At 36.8% G+C, this 18221-nt stretch overlaps 1 protein-coding gene across 2 annotated transcripts in view; it reads left to right on the forward strand.

The window, feature by feature from the left end:
* Positions 1–18221, forward strand: part of Bank1 (B cell scaffold protein with ankyrin repeats 1) — a 239980-nt gene that overhangs the window by 46418 nt on the left and 175341 nt on the right. For both annotated transcript variants that reach the window (XM_021233978.2, XM_040751744.1), the window contains exons 3-4: positions 10755–10906; positions 17304–17442. In XM_021233978.2, the coding sequence (XP_021089637.1) occupies positions 10755–10906; positions 17304–17442 (291 nt within the window). The remainder of the gene's footprint in view (positions 1–10754; positions 10907–17303; positions 17443–18221) is intronic.

Consider the following 18221-nt stretch of genomic DNA (forward strand, 5'->3'; position numbering starts at 1 on the left):
TTTTTTTTGAGTTAGCCTTGTATCCTGCCACATTGCTGAAGGCGTTTATCAGCTCCAGGAGTTCCCTTGTGGAGTTTTTTGGGTCACTTATGTAAACTATCATATCATCTGCAAATAGTAAAAGCTTGACTTCTTTGTCCTATTTGTACCCCCTTGGTCCCCTTTTGTTGTCTTATTGCTCTGGCTAGAACTTCAAGTACAATATTGAAGAGATATGGAGAGAGTGGACAGCCTTGTCTTGTTCCTGATTTCACAGGAATTGGGTTGAGTTTCTGTCTATTTAGTGTGATGTTCACTGTTGGTTTACTGTATATTGCTTTTATTATGTTCAGGTATGTTTCTGTTATCCCTGATCTCTCTAGGACCTTTATTATGAAGGGGTCCTGGCTTTTGTCAAAGGTTTTTCAGCAGAGTTTGGTAGTGAGCCTCCTGTCTCTATTGTGTGGAACATTTTGAGGAGTATTGGAAGTAACTCTTTGAATTTCTGGTAGAATTCTGCACTGAATCCATCTGGGCCTGGGTTTTTTTGATTGGGAGACTTTTGATGACTGCTTCTATTTCATTAAGGGTTATAGGTCTGTTTAGATTGTTTATCTGTTCTTGATTTAGTTTTGGCAAGTGATATCCACCCAGGAAATTGTCCCATTTCCTTTAAATTTTCAAACCTTGTGGAGTAAAGGTTTTCAAAGTATGCCCTGATGATTCTCTGGATTTCCTCAGTGTCCGTTGTTATGTCCCCCTTATCATTTCTGATATTGTTAATTAGCATGCTCTCTCTCTGTCTTTTGGTTAGTTTGGACAAAGGTTTGTCTATCTTGTTGACTTTCTCAAAGAACCAACTCTTTGTTTCATTGATTCTTTCCTATGTTTTCCTGGTTTCTACTTGATTGATTTCAGCCCACAATTTGATTATTTCCTGGTGTCCACTCTTCCTGAGTGAGTTTGCTTCTTTTTGTTCTTGAGCATTCAGTTGTGCTATTAATTCTCTAGAGTGACTGTTCTCCAGTTTCTTCATGTGGACACTTAGTGCTATGAACTTTCCTCTCAGCACTGCTTTCAGAGTGTCCCATAAGTTTGGATATGTTGTGTCTTCATTCTCATTGAATTCCAGGAAGCCTTTAATTTCGTCCTTTACCAAGGGATGGTGCAACTGTGCATTGTTCAATTTCCATGAGTTTGTAGGGTTTCTGTGATTTGCGTTATTATTGAATTCTAATTTTAATGCATGGTGGTCTGATAAGATACAGCGTTTTTTTCCAATTTTGTGTATCTGTGGAAGTTTGCTGTGTTTCTTATTATGTGGTCGATTTTATAATTTTCCATGTGGCACTGAGAAGAAGGTATATCCCTTTGTGTTTGGTTGGAATGTTCTATAGATGTCTGTTAAACCCAGTTGGGTCATAACTTGTTTTAGTTCTTTTGTTTCTTTGTTATGTTTCTGTCTGGAGATCTTGTCTAATATTGAGAGTGGAGTGTTGATGTCTCCTCCTACTAGGGTGTGAGATTTTATGTGTGATTTGAGCTTTAGTAATGTTTTTTTCACAAATGTGGGTGCCTTTGTATTTGAAGTATAGATGTTCAAAATTGAGACTTCATCTTGATGGACTTCTATGTATATGAAATGTCCTTCTTCATCTCTTTTGATTGATTTTAATTTGAAGTCTAATTTGTTAGATATTAGTATTCCTACACCAACTTGTTTCTTGGGTCCATTGATTGCAAAGTCTTTTCCCAACCCTTTACTCTGAGGTAATGTTTGTCTTTGACATTGAGATGTGCTTCTTGTATGCAACAGAAGGTTGGGTTCTGTCTTTGTATCCATTCTGCTAGTCTGTGTCTTTTTATAGGCAAGTTGAGACCATTGACATTGAGGGATATTAATGACCATTGATTGATGATTATTGTTTGTGTTTGATTTATTGGTAGTGGTGTTACTGTGTGTAGGTTCTCCTACCTTTTTCTTTTAGTGTTTGGTAAAGTGGGATTATCTATTGCCTATGTCTTTGTGAGTGCAGTTATCTTTGTTGGGTCTAGGTTTTCCTCTAGCACTTTCTGTAGAGCTGGATTCATGGATAGGTATTGTTTAAATATGGCTTTGTCATGGAATATTTTGTTTTCTCCATCTATGGTAATTGAAAGCTTTGCTGGATATAGTAGTCTGGGCTGACATCCTTGTTCCCTTCATGTTTGTAGGACATCTGTCCAGGATCTTCTGGCTTTCATCGCTTCCATTGAGAGGTCAGGTGTAATTTGGATAGGTCTGCCTTTATATGTTACTTGGCCTTTTTCTTTAGTTGCTCTTAATATTTTCTATTAGGTTTGCTGTTTTGATTATTACATGGTGAGGTGACTTCTTTTTCTGGTCCAGCCTATTTGGTGTTCTGTAAGAGTCTTGTATTTCATAGGCATATCTTTCTATGATTTTGTTGAATATGTTTTCTATACCTTTGAGCTGTATTTCTTCACCTTCTTCTATACGTATTATTCTCATATTTGGTTTCTTCACTGTGTTCCATATTTCATGAATATTTTGTGTTAGGTATTTGTTGGTTTTGAGATTTTCTTTGGTTGGTGACTGCATATACTCTAAAGGGTCTTCAACACCTGAGATTCTCTCTTTTATCTCTTGTATTATATTGGTGATACTTGCATCTGTAGTTCCTGATCATTTACCCAGTTTTTCTATTTCCAGCATCCCCATATTCTGTGTTTTCTTTATTGTTTCTATTTCAGCTTTCAATCCTTCAATTGTTTGAATTGTTTCCTTCATTTGTTTGGTTGTTTTCTCTTGGTACTCTTTAGATTCTTTAAGAAATTTGTTTATTTCTTGAATTTTTTGTTCATCTTTTCCTCCATTTCATGTTTTTTTTTTGTTTTTATGAGACAGGGTTTCTCTGTATTGTTTTGGAGGCTATCTGTCCAGCCCGGCCTCGAACTCACAGAGATCTGCCTGCCTCTGCCTCCCGAGTGCTGGGATTAAAAGTGTGCACCACCACCGCCCGGCCATTTCATGTATTTCTTTGTTTGTTTTTTCTTCTATTTCTTTAAGGGATTTCCTTGTTTCCTCTTTGAGGGACTCTATCATCTTCATAAAATAATCTTTAAGGTCTGTCTCTTCTGCTTCATCTATGTTGTACTTTTCAGGTCTTGCTGGCATTGGGTCTCTAGATTCTGGTGGAGTCACGTTGGTCTTTCTATTGCTGAGTGAGCTCTTATTCTATCTTCTTCCTATCTCATCTTCCAGTGGGTGCAGGTGAGGTCTTTCTGTCTCCACTGGTCTCCTTTCCTGTAGCTGAAGCTGAGGATGCTGGAGGGTGGAGTCTGGAAGGACTGATGTCTTTCCTGTGTGGGCAGGTCCTCTGGATGCCAGGAGCAGGCCCCCGGAAGATTGAGGGCGTAGGTGATGGGTGGCAGTGGGGTGGTCCCAGGGGCACCCAAGCTTACCTGAAGCTGGAGACATTGAAGGGTGGTGTCTGGAAGAACTGATGCCTCTCCTGTGTGGGCTTGTCCTCTGGATGCCAGGAGCGGCTCCCGGAATATTGAGGGAGTGGGTGATGTGTGTCAAGGCAAAGTTTTAATATCTGTTGACCAAGTACAAGGCAAAGCTTCAAACTGTATGTAAGTATAGTTGGTAGCTGACATGCAGAGAACTGTAATGCAGGTCTGAAAGGACTCTTTATGATGATGGAGTCATTGGAGTAGAATGTTTACTCAGGATGCATGATCTGTGTTTTACCTAGACACGTTCTGCTCCAGCTAGTAATCAACCACTTGCTAGTCCCAGTAATTATTTTCCTAGAAAGACATTTGAACAATATTTTCTAAATGTTAATAATATTTACTCCATGTTACAAGTTTAGGCTGGACATTAAAGAACCATAATAAAGTGTTAGATATAAAAGAATGTACTGGAAGCATCTATTATATTTTTGTAGTTTACACATAGGGCACAGAAAGAGACTGGCATACTTTACTTAGTTCTTCAATTAGGAACATACTATGTATTTTAAACTAAGAAATGAATATTTTTGAAACTCGATGTTTTATGGTATCAGTAAATGGGAGTTCATTTATATCTAAATATTGAGGATAACTGTTTCAATCTGTTTAAATTTCCATGACATTTTCAAGTGTTTTTACTGATATCTTAGTATTCTTACTTATAGGGAAAGTGATTTCTTTAGGAAATAATTCTCAGTTATTAATTACATAATAGATTTCAAATGGCATATTTTCCTAGGATCTTCAGGGTTTTTGGTTTTTTTTTTTTTTACTGTAGTTTTTAGTAAGAATTTACCACTTATTTGGAACTCGGTCAAAAATGTTGATATACATGTAGTTTCACACAAGCCCTTATCATATGTTCATCTCATATTTATATTTATTTAGTGTTTATAGCAAGTTTTATTATCAGTCATTTTAAAGAGCTTCCACCATGAGAAAGCTTAGCTCATTTAACAGAAGTTAAATTTATTATTATTATTTTGTTTATGCACCTGAACAGGTACTGATGTGACTAGCATTATGGAAACTGAGAACATGAATTTTCAGCTCAATTTGAAAGCTATCTGACTCCCTGGAAGATGTTGTGTTGTGTGCTTCACTAGTCTTTAGGCTTTCTGGCAAGGAGATGCTACTTTAAACATCACTCCATCTTTCACAATGGCTAGAGCTATATGGAATAATTTTTAAACTTTCCAAAATTTTTACAACTCAGTGAAATTTACTTTAGGACAAGAGAATGTGAAGTTTATTTTTGATTTGCTTTTTGTTTTTTAGCCTTTCACATCTTTTTAGAAGTTAGGGAAAAATAAGATATTCACTTCGAAGATAGATATGCTATTATTCTAATGACCTGTATAGTTCCTTGATCTTCACAACTATATAAAACCAACTTTGAGTAATGGATAGTAACTTTGGAGCCCAAGGGAGTATTTAAAGGTTTATGGTTTGACCATTCTAATAATGCTTACTTATGGAAAATATGTACAGTGTAGTAGTAAACACAAAAGAAGCCAGAAAAAGTCACTCAAAATGACAACACCTTGAGGCAAGCCCTGATAATATTTTGGCTTATTTTATTCTATTGCTAAATTCCTATGTTGCTGAATGCAAGTTTTTTAGAAGTTGAGAAAGTACTTTCCAAATATGTGCATAGTTTCAGTTAAATACAGAGTTATAAGTTAAGTTGGAGTATGAAAGAGAGTATGCATGGTATTGGATGACATTTTAACAAATGTGAAAAAATTTAAAATAATTTCTAAATGATAGATCAAAATGTCTAATTTTTCTTAGATTTGGGGATGCTGTATTAAAAACTATTCTATACAAAAATGAAATCTCACCAAAATTTCTTTCTAATAAAAGAGTTTTAATTTGCAAATAATAGTTTAAGTCATGAAATAAGGTCTTGTCATAAGGAAGGATAGACTCAAACATGATGGCAACCATTAAACAGTACTGCTGCTTATTGATGACAGGAGTTGAAAACACACTTCAGAAATAAGCAACAAACAGATAACTGTCATCAAAAATGTAAGCTGTAAATTCATATGATGACTTTTCTAGTGGTTAACAAAAACTCACCCTTTACCTAGTTAGAACGTTCCCACTAATGAAGTTGGGACAGGCCTGTCTCCTCCTTCACAATGTTGAGATTACAAGTACACACCATATGGGCTCTTTACTTGGTTATTTTTCTGAGAATTGAACTCAGATCCTCATGTAGTCATGACCCATACCTACCAAAAGAGTTATTGCCTCAGTCCTCTAAAGTAAACTTTTAAATGCCACTACTACAGACAGAAAATAGCATATTATCTCTCTTCCCTATTATATTTTTTCAGTTTGCATCCTAACATTCATAGACAAATTTCTGTGGAGCAAGCACTGTTAGAAGAACTCGAGAAGGGCCACCATCATTTTTTGATTAGGACTACACATTTGTCATAATTCATCATTTTCTAATTACTGGCAGCCACTCAATCAGAAAACACACAGCCAGAATGCTTTGTAAAATGCTAGATAAACCCTTGAGCAATGAGAACTGATAAATATGCATACAGACAGTTATATCTATGTAAGTCAGTAATCTTAACTAGAACATCAACCTACTGTTAATTAGGATATACTCTTATGCTATGGTCATAACTGATGCCTTTGACATTGACTCCAGAGTTTGAGGTCATATGTTGTTTGTAACAGTTTTTAAAAGTATGTGTTAGATCATTCTTGTGGTAACTGTGCCATCATGTAATGGTTATGTAATCAAATTACAATCATATCCATTACATGATGGTGACTACAATCATATCCATTACATGATAGTAGAGTTAACACAAGAATTATCTGTCACAAACTTCATTGCAGTATATAAAGGTGTTGCATTGCATAGCCCAGATTGGCCTTGAACTTATTGTGTAGCTACAGATGGTCTTGAACACTTGATATTTCTGATTCCACCTTTTACCATGCCTGATTTAGTCAGTGCTGGGGCAAGTCCACTCTATGCAAGCACTCCATGAACCAAGCTACATCTCCACTTTTAAAGTATTAATCTGAGGTATTTTGTCACTTTTGATGAAAATTTAACTAACACAATGACTAACAAGTTTTCTGAAATGTTTGATTAAATAAAACTAACTTTGTCATGTTGATGTTCTTCATGTTGATCTGAGGGACTCTTATTTGATAGTTTATCTATCAAGATGGTGGTTATTTTTGGTGACAGAAAATACTGTTCTTGAAAGTCATTGTCAATTGTCAGTTGCTAGTGTACCATTTATAAGCACCCTGGGTTGAACACTTGTGCATCACAAAGCCATGCCCCCACTTAACCCACTGAGAAACACTGGCTAGCGTTCCTTATTTTCTCTTCTCACTTTGGGAAATAAGATAATATACCAAGCGCCATACTTTGCCTTTCTCAGCATTCATGTCAGTATGCTTTGTCTAGAAAGAATCTCTTGAGTTTTATTTGGACAAGGGCAAAGTGTTCTTTCCCAGTAACAGTTGCACCTGGGGAAGTCGCAGTACTCCCAGTTGTCACAAGTTAGATTGCAATTTATTACCAGGAGTTTTGGCATCATAGAGCTCAGACTAGTTTGACTTGTTTATCTCTGGGGGTCTCTGTTAGTCCATGCTATTAGTCTGGGGCTTCTTTACTTTTGGAAAGTAGTTTGGAAAACCAATCTTATATTTGAAATTCTGCTTTACAATTATGTGTTGGGCTGTATTTTCTTTATTTGGACATCCATGTTCCTTTAATTTCTGATTAATATCAGACTTTCAAAACTGCTCAAGAGTTGTTGTAACTCAGTGGTACATGTCAACATCGAATGTTCTAAGGCAATTATTTTCTTTAGAAAATCTATGATATCTTGCTTGCATATTGTAGAAGAGGTTAGATGCATATATTTAGTCTGAGGTGATCAATTCATTCCATAGTTTGAAAAATTTGTGCATGTTTGTCCTCTAGATTATTTGGTAAAATTGTATTTTGTTTAAGCAAAATAACAATTGTGTATATAATTTATAATGTAAATATCACATATATATCATATATATATTTATATGACTAAAAATCTGCCTGCTGCATTAAGAGGGCCACAACATATACACACTTATGATAACATTTATAATCTAGAAACAGTCATTCCTATTATTTTGATATAGAAATGGTTAGTCTATTCTCATTCATTCAAGAATATGAATGTCTTGAATTTCTGTCACATAGCTCCACATATATATATGTGCATATACATATCTTTGAGTTGAAAATTTTATAACTTGGATTTTTCAAGTTATACCATAAACGTGTTTCTCAATGTCTGATAGAATTTTATTAGTGACATCTTTTATCTTGCAACACATTTTTCTTGTTTATCTATTGCCTATCTTTCTTCTAGTTTTCTGTTCATAATCATAGAGCTATCTCTTTCTGTACTTCCATGGTAGTATCGCTAGAATAAATAAATAGCTCTTTATAACCCAAAATTACAAAGAAATTATTTTTTTTACAAAGCACAACACTTTGATATGGTATGGTAGAATGACTTGTTTTACAGAGTATTAAGTAAAATCAGCCTCTTGGATCTTTTGTCAATTGAAAACTTTCACAAAACAGAAGCAAGACAAAACAAAAACAATGGTTCCCTATTATAAATGGCTGGTCTGCTCCATCATCTCCTTTCCCAACTCTCCCAATTCTCATTTTCATCTTGGGGCTGATGACTTCCTTGTTTGGATGTGATTGATATCAAGCTCCAGAGTGACCCTAGGTTCTTGTGTCCCCAAACAAGGAACTAAGCCAAGATACACAGTTGGATCAGAAACAGAGATTATTTTCTTGCAGAAAATAAAACTTCTGAGGGCGGAAATGAGCTGGAGCAGAAAGAAAGTTTATCTACTTAAAGGAATCGGCTCTTTGACTCATTGGCACAGCACAGACTTTTCTCGCATGTTCTAGCATGTTTTAGTATTATAGTAGCTTTGGGGGTAAAGGGCAAGCCTGGTGCTATACAAAGGAAAGCACAAAAAAGTGAAAGTAGATTTTTTTCTTTAAAAGGAATGTGTCAGAAACCAGACTGTACTAGCAAGCACAATGTGTCAAAATGGCCTTTGCCTCCTACCCTGACACAGGTTAGTCTCCCCACAGTTGAGGGAGCTCAACTTCACATTCTGATGAGACTGGGTAATCTGCATGGTGGAGAGGCAGGATTTGGGACCTTGTTGACTTCCTACCTTTGATACAAAACAACAACAATGGCAACAAATTGTTTCCCATTATTACAAGTTGCCTTTGCAAATTCTGGAGTACCTCTGCTACTGTTAGGAGTAGCATCTGCTCTTTTCTGACGTTTCTCCATATTCTAATTTTGTAAGGCTTTGCATAAGGCTCTCTGGAGCTCACCCTCTGTCCTATTTACCTACCAGGTAATTAGGACAAGATTCTAACTCTAACCTACCCACCATTATCTTTGGCGCTCTTCATCTCTCTTCCCTTTCACCAAAGACCACTAGGAACATACATACCCTTCATTATTTGGATGCTACATTTATTTTAATGCAGAGAAATACATCATGGAGAGCCACGAGGTATCTCAGTACACATATACTCAGTACACATGATCCTAAAATTGGACTGGTGTTGTGTGAGCTGCCGAAGAACCAAACAGACAGGACAATAGCTTGCTTGTGCCAGGAAATGTCACAAATGTTTGGATAATTGTTCTTTCACTCCACGGTGAGAAGATTGTTTCCCTGAAAAACATAAATCTACTTCCTCTTTAAAAGGCCCCAATGATGACAGTTCGAAGGCTAGAAAATCCCAGACAAACTGGAAAGAGTGGCTGGTCCCATCTGAAGGCAGAAGAAAAGACACTACTCCTGGAACTGAAAGAAGTAGCAGGACTAGAGAGGATTCGTCATCTTTGCTGAATGGATACTGTGCTGGTGTGCAGCATGATCTTGTCTCTGTCTTTATGATAGTGGAGTAGCCTTGTCTAGAGACACAAAAGTGTTGTTTCTCATGCGTGGCTTCCTCCTAGACAGGCAAACTCTTTTCACTTGCCCAAGCCAATTTCTGTAGTGACTCCTTTTTCTTTTGCAATCCCCTTTGAGGTGACCATAAAAGCTACAGATGTCACCTCATTCTGAGAATCTTAATTTCAACCATATGGTCTGAATAAAGACACTATGAGTTTTGAAACACTGAGTAGTTTTTTAAAAAGTTCATTATTTGACACATTTTTCTCTCCATTGAGAACAATGCTTGAGTAATTGAGACTAAATGCTGTTACTACATGCTAAACTAGACAAACACCAGTTACTTTACCCCTCTTTAAGTTTTTAAATTCACACTAATATGCTTCATTATTGCTATAATTCCCATAAAGAATTCGTTTGAATTGAACCACTTATTTTCATAAGACGCTTAAACATTTTCATGAATACCCATATTTCATTATTTTTATTTACATATGTGTATATACATCTATGTAAGTATGTGTGCATATGTGTGAGTGTCCAATGAGACCAGAAGAAGTTGTCAGATTCTCTGGAGCCAGAGTTATAGGCAGTTGTGAGCTGCCTGATATGTGTGCTGGAACTAAACTTGAGTCCTCTGAAACAGCAGTAAGGACTATGACCTTCTAAGTCACTCATGCCAGCACTGTATTTTACTATTAAATATAGTATCTAGTGGTATTTTACTTAATAATTGTTTCATAATTGTATTTTAGCTCAGTCTGTTCTGGAATTCATTATGTAACCCGGGCTGGACTGGAACTTGTAGCATAGATACCTTTTTCTCCTTGCAAATGCTGGCATTACAGGTATAATAGCCATTCCCAGCTTATAATCAGTATTTAAAATTAGAATATTTATGTATATGCATATATACATATATATATATATGTTAGTACTCTGGCTTAGATTGCTCTAACTGAAGTTTTTCTTTATAAATTTTAAGGTAAATAAATTTTCTTATATTCCATTGGTTTATTAACAGCAATAGAAAAATGTGACATTCAGAATTTCTGTGAACATTTGACCAGCAGATGAACATATAATCAAATAGCTGATGTGATTTGGTCATAAGTGCTATAATAGTAGTCAATAAATATTATTTTATGAATATGGTGCTTATTTCAACTACCCTGGACTCAGCTTCTGCAGTTATGATGTCTATTCCACAGGAATTTTTTTATAGTGGGTAAAATGATAAAAACCTGTATTCTTGAAATTTTTCTCAGGTTCTGAAGACTATCTTGAGGTCAGCATTCCAACAGAGCCAAGAGCAAAATATTCTGAGGAGACAAGAGGACAGGAGGAGACTGATGACCCAGAAGCTTCTGCAGTGTCTGAGCCTCTGGCCCTGGTGCTGCCTGAGGAAATTCCATGTGAGGTCAGTGGTGACAGCCTTTATTACAAGCCCTGTTGCTTTCATAGACACTGAATTTCACTGTGATGTGACTGGCAATTAACCTAGTATTTTGGTTTACTATTTTTCACAACAACAGTGTCAGAACCTAGAATAATATCTAGCACCCAATAGGCATTTACTGTATATTTGCTAACTAATTGGACATTTGAGAATCTGTAAATGCTTAAATTTATTAAACGTGACTTGACACTTTAAATGATACATACATTCTACATATATTAAGCTACTGAATAGAATTTAAAATCACTTATTTCTGAGCACCTTTTTAAAATTATAAATGTACTGATGAATCATCATTACAACAAAACGTCATATCACCTGGAAGAATTAATCTCTCAAGAATAAGAATGCAGTTAGAAGGAGGATTTGGAGAAAGCAACAATATAGGAGCATTTTTGATGTTTATTCTCCCATGCCTTTTTTGGATTGACCCACTAAAATAAACCACTTGTAGAGTTTTAGCCTCATTGCTAGACCTCAATATCTCTGGTGTCCTTGGGTGGGAAGGGGAGCTGTATAGAAGAGTCTTATGGGAGATGTATGAAAAGGTACTTCTGGAAGAAGCGAGCAGATTTATACAACCTGACATCAGGAAGTCTCTGATGACTGCTGATGGTTGGTCCCCAACCCTGTGGTCAGAGAAACCAAACATCCTGTAGGGTTGCTAAAGTTTAAATCCCTTACTTCCAACCTACAAAAAGTTAGAACAGAAGTATTGCTTTTACAACTCACTTTACTGTCAGTTCTAGAGGAAGGAAATCCACTCAGACACTACCACAGAAATGCCAGAAATTTGAACCGTATACTTTTGAGATACCAAACATAGCTGCCCAGCAAAGATCACATGAGTCAAAGAAAAGGTAGCTTAAGTTGGGGAGAAAAAAGATGAAGAGCCAAAGCTGGCAATTCCTATGGCATCAGAAATAATGGAAGAAACAGGAAAGAACTGTAATAAAAGCAATGTGATCTAGTCTCAAATAGATGAAATCAAAGTAGGAAATGAAATAACTCTAAGTAAAAATAGCTCCCCGGCAGTTATGCAATGAGTCTAAATAGCTACTTTTAAAAATATCTGCAACAGTAAAAATTTGAGCATTATAAAACCCTCCCCTTATTAATCACAGAAAAAATTGAAGTCCAATAGCAAGTTTTGGTTTTCCTTAGGCAGACATACCTTATGCAGATTACAAGTCAATGGTCTTTTCAATAAAGCAGTCATGGGTTTTTAAAATTTTTTATGGATATGGATAGAATTGTTCAGGCCTTATAAAGTTAAATTATTTCAATATCAAATCCATCTTGAGAACTCCACTTTCAAAAAACTCTAGAAGTTAAGAGATCATATAAAATATCTTAAATCCTGCATTATGCTCAACATTTTAGAATAATTTCATCCTTTGGACCAAAAATAGTTATCCCAGATGAATCTTGGGCTCTCAGTAAGCAGATCTTCATACAGTCTGAATCCATACATTGCTGGCAAGCTCCACACAAAAGACCATTTGGTTCCAGCTGAGTGAAAATTGTGTTTCTGATTCCCCTGGAAAATGTTCAGTACATGCCAGTTGTCTGAAATGACAACCTTTGAACTTCCCCACATTTCTGAGAAGTCTTCTTGTTAGCAGTGGGCAAAGACCAGAGAGAAATGTCTCTTCCCTTTAAAAAGTAACAACAGAGCCATCTCAGGAATCCTAAAAGTTACAGAACTGTAGGGAGAGATCCTAGGTACCTGTAGTGCTGACCACACCCACTTGGACATGGTTGCAGGTACTTAGAAGATGCCAGAGATAAAGAGCTAAGAGGAAAGGGATTCACTCTCTTGGGGTTCTGGTTGGGTCTCAGAGAGCAGTGAAGCTCTGACCTTGGCTTCTCCCTAAAAAAATATATCATATGGCATACCTACCTTGTGTAGGTTAATCTTCCTGGATACAGAACTTATCAATGACAGTTTCTAGCTAATTGGAAGTGGGCCTTATTCATCTGGCACTGTCAAAACCAATGCTGTAGTTGTGTGTTTCCATCACGCTGATTTGACCATGTGTTCAATGGGGATACAATCTTCCTTCCCTATGATGAGGGCTAGTTTGGCTCCCTCCCACATCGCTCCTTGCTGTACAATTACTGGGTCTGTGGACCAGCCTCCTGTGGCATTTCTGCTCACTGTCTGCTCTTGTTCTGCAGAAGCAGCTTTTGTAGGTTGCTCACTGAGGCAGAGCTTTAAGCTCTTGGCTGCCTGTGATCTTAGGAGCTGGAAAGTATTGATCCTTCTGCTGCATAACCATAACCTTTCCCAGACCTTTCTTTCCACAGATTATCAATTTCCTAAACCTTGATAATCTTGTGCTGCTTCAAAAACATGAGGAAAATATTATTTTTCTCTTTAGCATTGATCCCTTGTTCTATTTATAAGGGTTATCTATTCCTAACTCTTTGAGAAATAAGTAGGTGTCTTCTTTGTAATCTTAAACCTGATTGTTAATAAAGCCTTTCTTTTAGTGTCTATGAGATTGCATACTTTGTTCTGTTTTAATATTCTAAGCCTCTTTTACTTGTTTATTGGTCAGGATACTCTGGATTTTGTATTGTGGAGTCACAAATCATAGGCAATGTGATGTTAGGTCTGCCAAAAGTATCCATACTTCAACCAGCACATCCATTTTTAACCTTCCTGATGAACTCTACGTGGAAGGCGTTAGCTTAATGATGGCTTCTAGACCAGCATATGCTGTCCACTGCTTCGATGATGTGACTCTATAAAAGTCTTTGAAGCCTGGTGGTGGTGGTGTACGCCTTTAATCCCAGCACTCGGGAGGCAGAGGCAGGCGGATCTCTGTGAGTTCGAGGCCGGGCTGGACAGACAGCCTCCAAAACAATACAGAGAAACCCTGTCTCGTAAAACCAAAAAAAAAGTCTTTGGCAGATTCCTATGGAGTAGAGGTTCTTCACTGGGAAGAGTTTGCCTTTCTTTATGTGGGGAGATGAAGGCAATAGTACAAGCACCTCTGGTTATCACAGTTGCTACTGACATCTAGTTGATAGAAACACTGAAGCTGCAAGCATTACATAATGCACAAGGCATCCTCATGGCAGCAGCTTATCCAAAGTAGCAATCCTACTAAAGTTAAATCCTGTCTCTGAGTGTACACCTACAACAAATGAGTCACCCTCATTTTTGCTTAATGGTGGCATCAAGAACTCTGGCTCCTTCCTGTGGTTTCTGTGAAGTTGGAATAGTTGGTCTGTAGTCACTTTATGAGAGATGCCTGATCTTTGGTAGTGATTCCATTAACGCCTTTCACACATTTTACACAAAGCTTCAGAAGCACTGCAGAGTCTATTCCCCAAACCCTCACCTCTCCTGCTATTTCTGAGCCCCTATAAAGGATTTGGTAAGGATGTGTCTGTTTCCTTTTGCAGAAGAACCAACCTCAAGTCGAGTTAAGATTCTTTTCTGCATCTTTTCTGTGTGGAAGATGCTTCATTTATCACCATCCTTCATTTTTCCAATTCTTTCTCTCCTATTATGAGACAAATAGGTGTCAACTATAGAAGCCTGTGCAGTAATTTACCAAGTCCCATGAACCTATCTTTCATGAGCTGGTATCTTTTAAAGTAAAGTAGTTATGGATGTGTGAAAAAGCCTTGGTCATGTTCAAAAGCCTTAATGAGCTAACAGTGACCTACTGGGATATCAATCTTCTATCTGTGTTTAAACTTCAGCCCAAAGATCCAAGGAAAACACACTACATATTATGTATTATTATAGACCAAATTGCACTAATTTTGTTGAAATCTTAAGTTTTGTGAACAGTACAGCAACTTCTAAAGTTTATTAATAGTAATAATTATAACCCATTCTCTCTATTAATTCTTAGACCCCACAGTAAGAGGCACAAACACAGGAGTGAAAAACATAAAGCACTAAATAACTGATAAAAACACGTTGATGATGTATGAGCATCCTAAAGCTTTCTCCCTGAATCAAATGTTCCCATGTAACTAAAGACAGATCTCCTTTCCTGGGTTAAGCTGTTTACTGCAGGGAGATGCAGGTGTAAGCAAAGACCATCCTGGAGGGTAGTAAGGACTAGAGTCCAGCATACTCTATTAAAAGATGCCATGGTTTTATAGAAGTATTCCATTTTAATTATTAGAACATCAGAGGATCTACTACGTTCATAGTGCTCAGAAGATGTAAGAACGATATAAACATTTTAAAGTGCTATCAGAGCATTTTGGATGAGGAGAACTAACGAAGAATAGTTAGCTTGGCTTGGTCACGGCTGGATGCAGATATAGATGTGCATAAGTTGATGCTTATTGGAAAGGTCTACGATTCTTGTAGGCTAAAGTTAGAGAGAGGATACTGTACAACCTGACTTGGACTTTGGTGGAAGGCATCACCTTTAAACAAGGCCAGCTACTTAGCTTGCAGTGCAATATGAAAATGCAAAGCCCCTTGGTTCAAATTAGTTAGCATTTCAAGGCAATGACAGCAGAACATTAAACTAAGGGCAGGACTTTGTAAACCCCATGTGACTGTGCAGGTCTCAAACCTAAGAAGCCAGCTCAGGGTACAAATGAAGATGCAGGTACTTTATTTAGGGAGTCTTCTGTTGGAATTTTTTATGGCAATGGTTGAAAGGTGGAGTTCTGCCCTCTATTAAGGAGGGAATCTGGTGCATAAGAAGCAGCATACACGGGGTTGCTCATGAATGAGAATGAGTTGTCTTAGAGAATAAACTTTTTGGTGAGCACACCTGTGCTTACCCAAGTCCAATAGGGTCAAACAAGGAGTGATGTAGGCATTGTAAAGAACTCCATGTTAGAAGGCAATTAAAAGCTGTTGGAGACCAGACACAAAATGAGATTTGAAGTCATTGGAGTTGAGATGACAGACGTGAGGCTGTTAGGCATGTACAGAACAGATGGGACCATGGGATTGTGTTCCTTGCCTGCTGCCACTGTACATGATCCAGGGGCAGGAACACAGTTTCTGTTAAGGTGGGACCTGTTCTCTGTGTATAGTTGATAAAGAGAAATGTAAGTCAAACCTGGATAAATATCTGGGGTGTGACTGTGGTGGACAGTGGCTAAAGTGGACCGGAGCATCAGATAAGTGATTGATAGCATTACATACCACTTCCTGAGAGGCCTGGGTATAACATGTTACGATGTAAGTCTTATAAGTGTGTGGTTTTGCTTAAAGTGATGATACTAGAGTAAGAAAACTTTAAAGGAATGGCTTTATAATAAATATGATATCGTGAAGATATATCAGCAAGTTTCCTATGTACTGTCAGGGTGAAATTTACTATTACAACAGCATTTGAGAGATGATATACAAGACAGTCATAAAATATTTTACATTTCACAGAGTCAGATAGCATAATATAAGGGACAATGTGGACTTGAAAGTTAGATAATTCTTAACAATTTTTTAAATGTAAGCCTAAATTGCTCTGCTTATGAACAGCAACAGCCTTCTCCATTGCAGTTCTGGTGTGTGTGTGTGTGTGTGTGTGTGTGTGTGTGTGTGTGTGTGTGTGTATCTGTGTTTTTCAATAAGGGTTCAAGGAAATATTTTTACATAAAAATTATTTACCATAATTTCTATAAAGTAAACATCCAACAATGATTATCAATTCCCAACCTCTATATTAGCTTCACTCTTCCTGATTGTTATATTTTTCTGGATATAGTTCCCAAAATGTGGTCTTCCTACTTTTACCTCTGTTCACAAATCAAACTTCTCCAACATAATTAGATCTTGAAATTTTCAATTGTGTAGCTGCAGTCAACTCAGAAGCCTTAATGGGCCCTTATATAAGCAAAGAATACCCAGAGTACTACTTCATGGACTATGGAACTATACAACATTAATATTTCTCATTATATTTTAATTGTAAGAGGTCTTAAAGTTACATTTGTTAAGTTTTTATACACAGAGAGAAATTGAACTGATACTGTTGCCAAGGTCAAGGTAATGTACATGTAAAGGAATTTCTCAGTGGCTTAATTACTGTCAATTTGTTAGTCTGTCAAAAGGGTCTGGTACCCTGAGATGGGGAGCAATGTGCAGGAAGAGCCAAGGGTAAAGGAAGCAACTGTGTTCTCACTGATTCTCAGTTGCAAAACATGGTGTGGGCTGGAAGAGAATTTGATAGATATCAAAGGAATAAATGTAAAATTCAACGAGTCCTGCATCTATATATTTATATATTAACATAGTTGAAAATATAAACAGGATAAACTTATTTACCAACAGTTTAAGATTTTGACCACTAATAAACATGGTGGCCACCTTGGTAGAGGTCAACTCTTTGGCATGCTTAACCTATACATTTGTATATTACAGAATCCTGGTGAGATATTCATTCTGTTGAAAGATGACCTGATTAGTGAAATTCTGGAAGTTGAATTTATATCAACCAACAAGTGCCTCAGAACACGGCCAGCACGTTGGAGTAAGAGTGTCTGGTGTCTGAAAGCTGCAGGTGAAAAATTTTGTGTTTAACTAACAATAAAACCTCTCCCAGAGTTCCTTTCCTGTGATTTATGATAAATAGTTTCACTTCCCTACAGAAACTGGGTTTGTTCTGCAGGTGCTTCCTGTGTTAATTCTCACATGTTCAACATTGTTATTAATCTGATTTGCAAAAGTGAGATTGTGTAAATCCTTAGAACTTGGTTTGTATACCATTTAGGGAAATGGCTGCCAGTAACATCAAACATCATTAAATATGTCAGTGGAGAATACACTGATATATAGTAGCTATTAAATATGGAATTAAAATCATTTCCTTTATGCAGCATGAGGATTCACAGATTTTTTTTAATTTTTATTAAAGAACTTTGTTTCCTTTTTTTTTCTCTATCCAAGTCTTGAAAAGTTTTGGCTGTTTTATAAAGCATAATACTTTTTCAGTGTTTTCTAGTCATGGTACCATTTCTCAGATATTCCTTTAATCATCTTCTTGTCTCATTGGTGAGGCTATTCATTTGATCACTCTTAGTTGCTTGCTCCATACTAAACTATATTGGATTCCCAAAAGCCAGTTTGAGCAGTGCATAACTCCTTGTGTTTCCAGCTCCTGGGGATCTGAAACCCTCTTTTGGTTTCCACAGGAACATATCCACACACATGCACTAATTAAAAATAGAGAAAATGGATGTGTTTAAAATATAGGAGTACTTATTTTTTTTGTTTTATGGCATGATTTTAAAATCAGAGCACAAAGTTATCACGTAAAACTTCAAAAACTGTGAACTATGT

Source organism: Mesocricetus auratus, unplaced genomic scaffold, assembly GCF_017639785.1.
Source record: "Mesocricetus auratus isolate SY011 unplaced genomic scaffold, BCM_Maur_2.0 Super-Scaffold_100009, whole genome shotgun sequence".
Classification (NCBI taxonomy): Eukaryota; Metazoa; Chordata; class Mammalia; order Rodentia; family Cricetidae; genus Mesocricetus; species Mesocricetus auratus.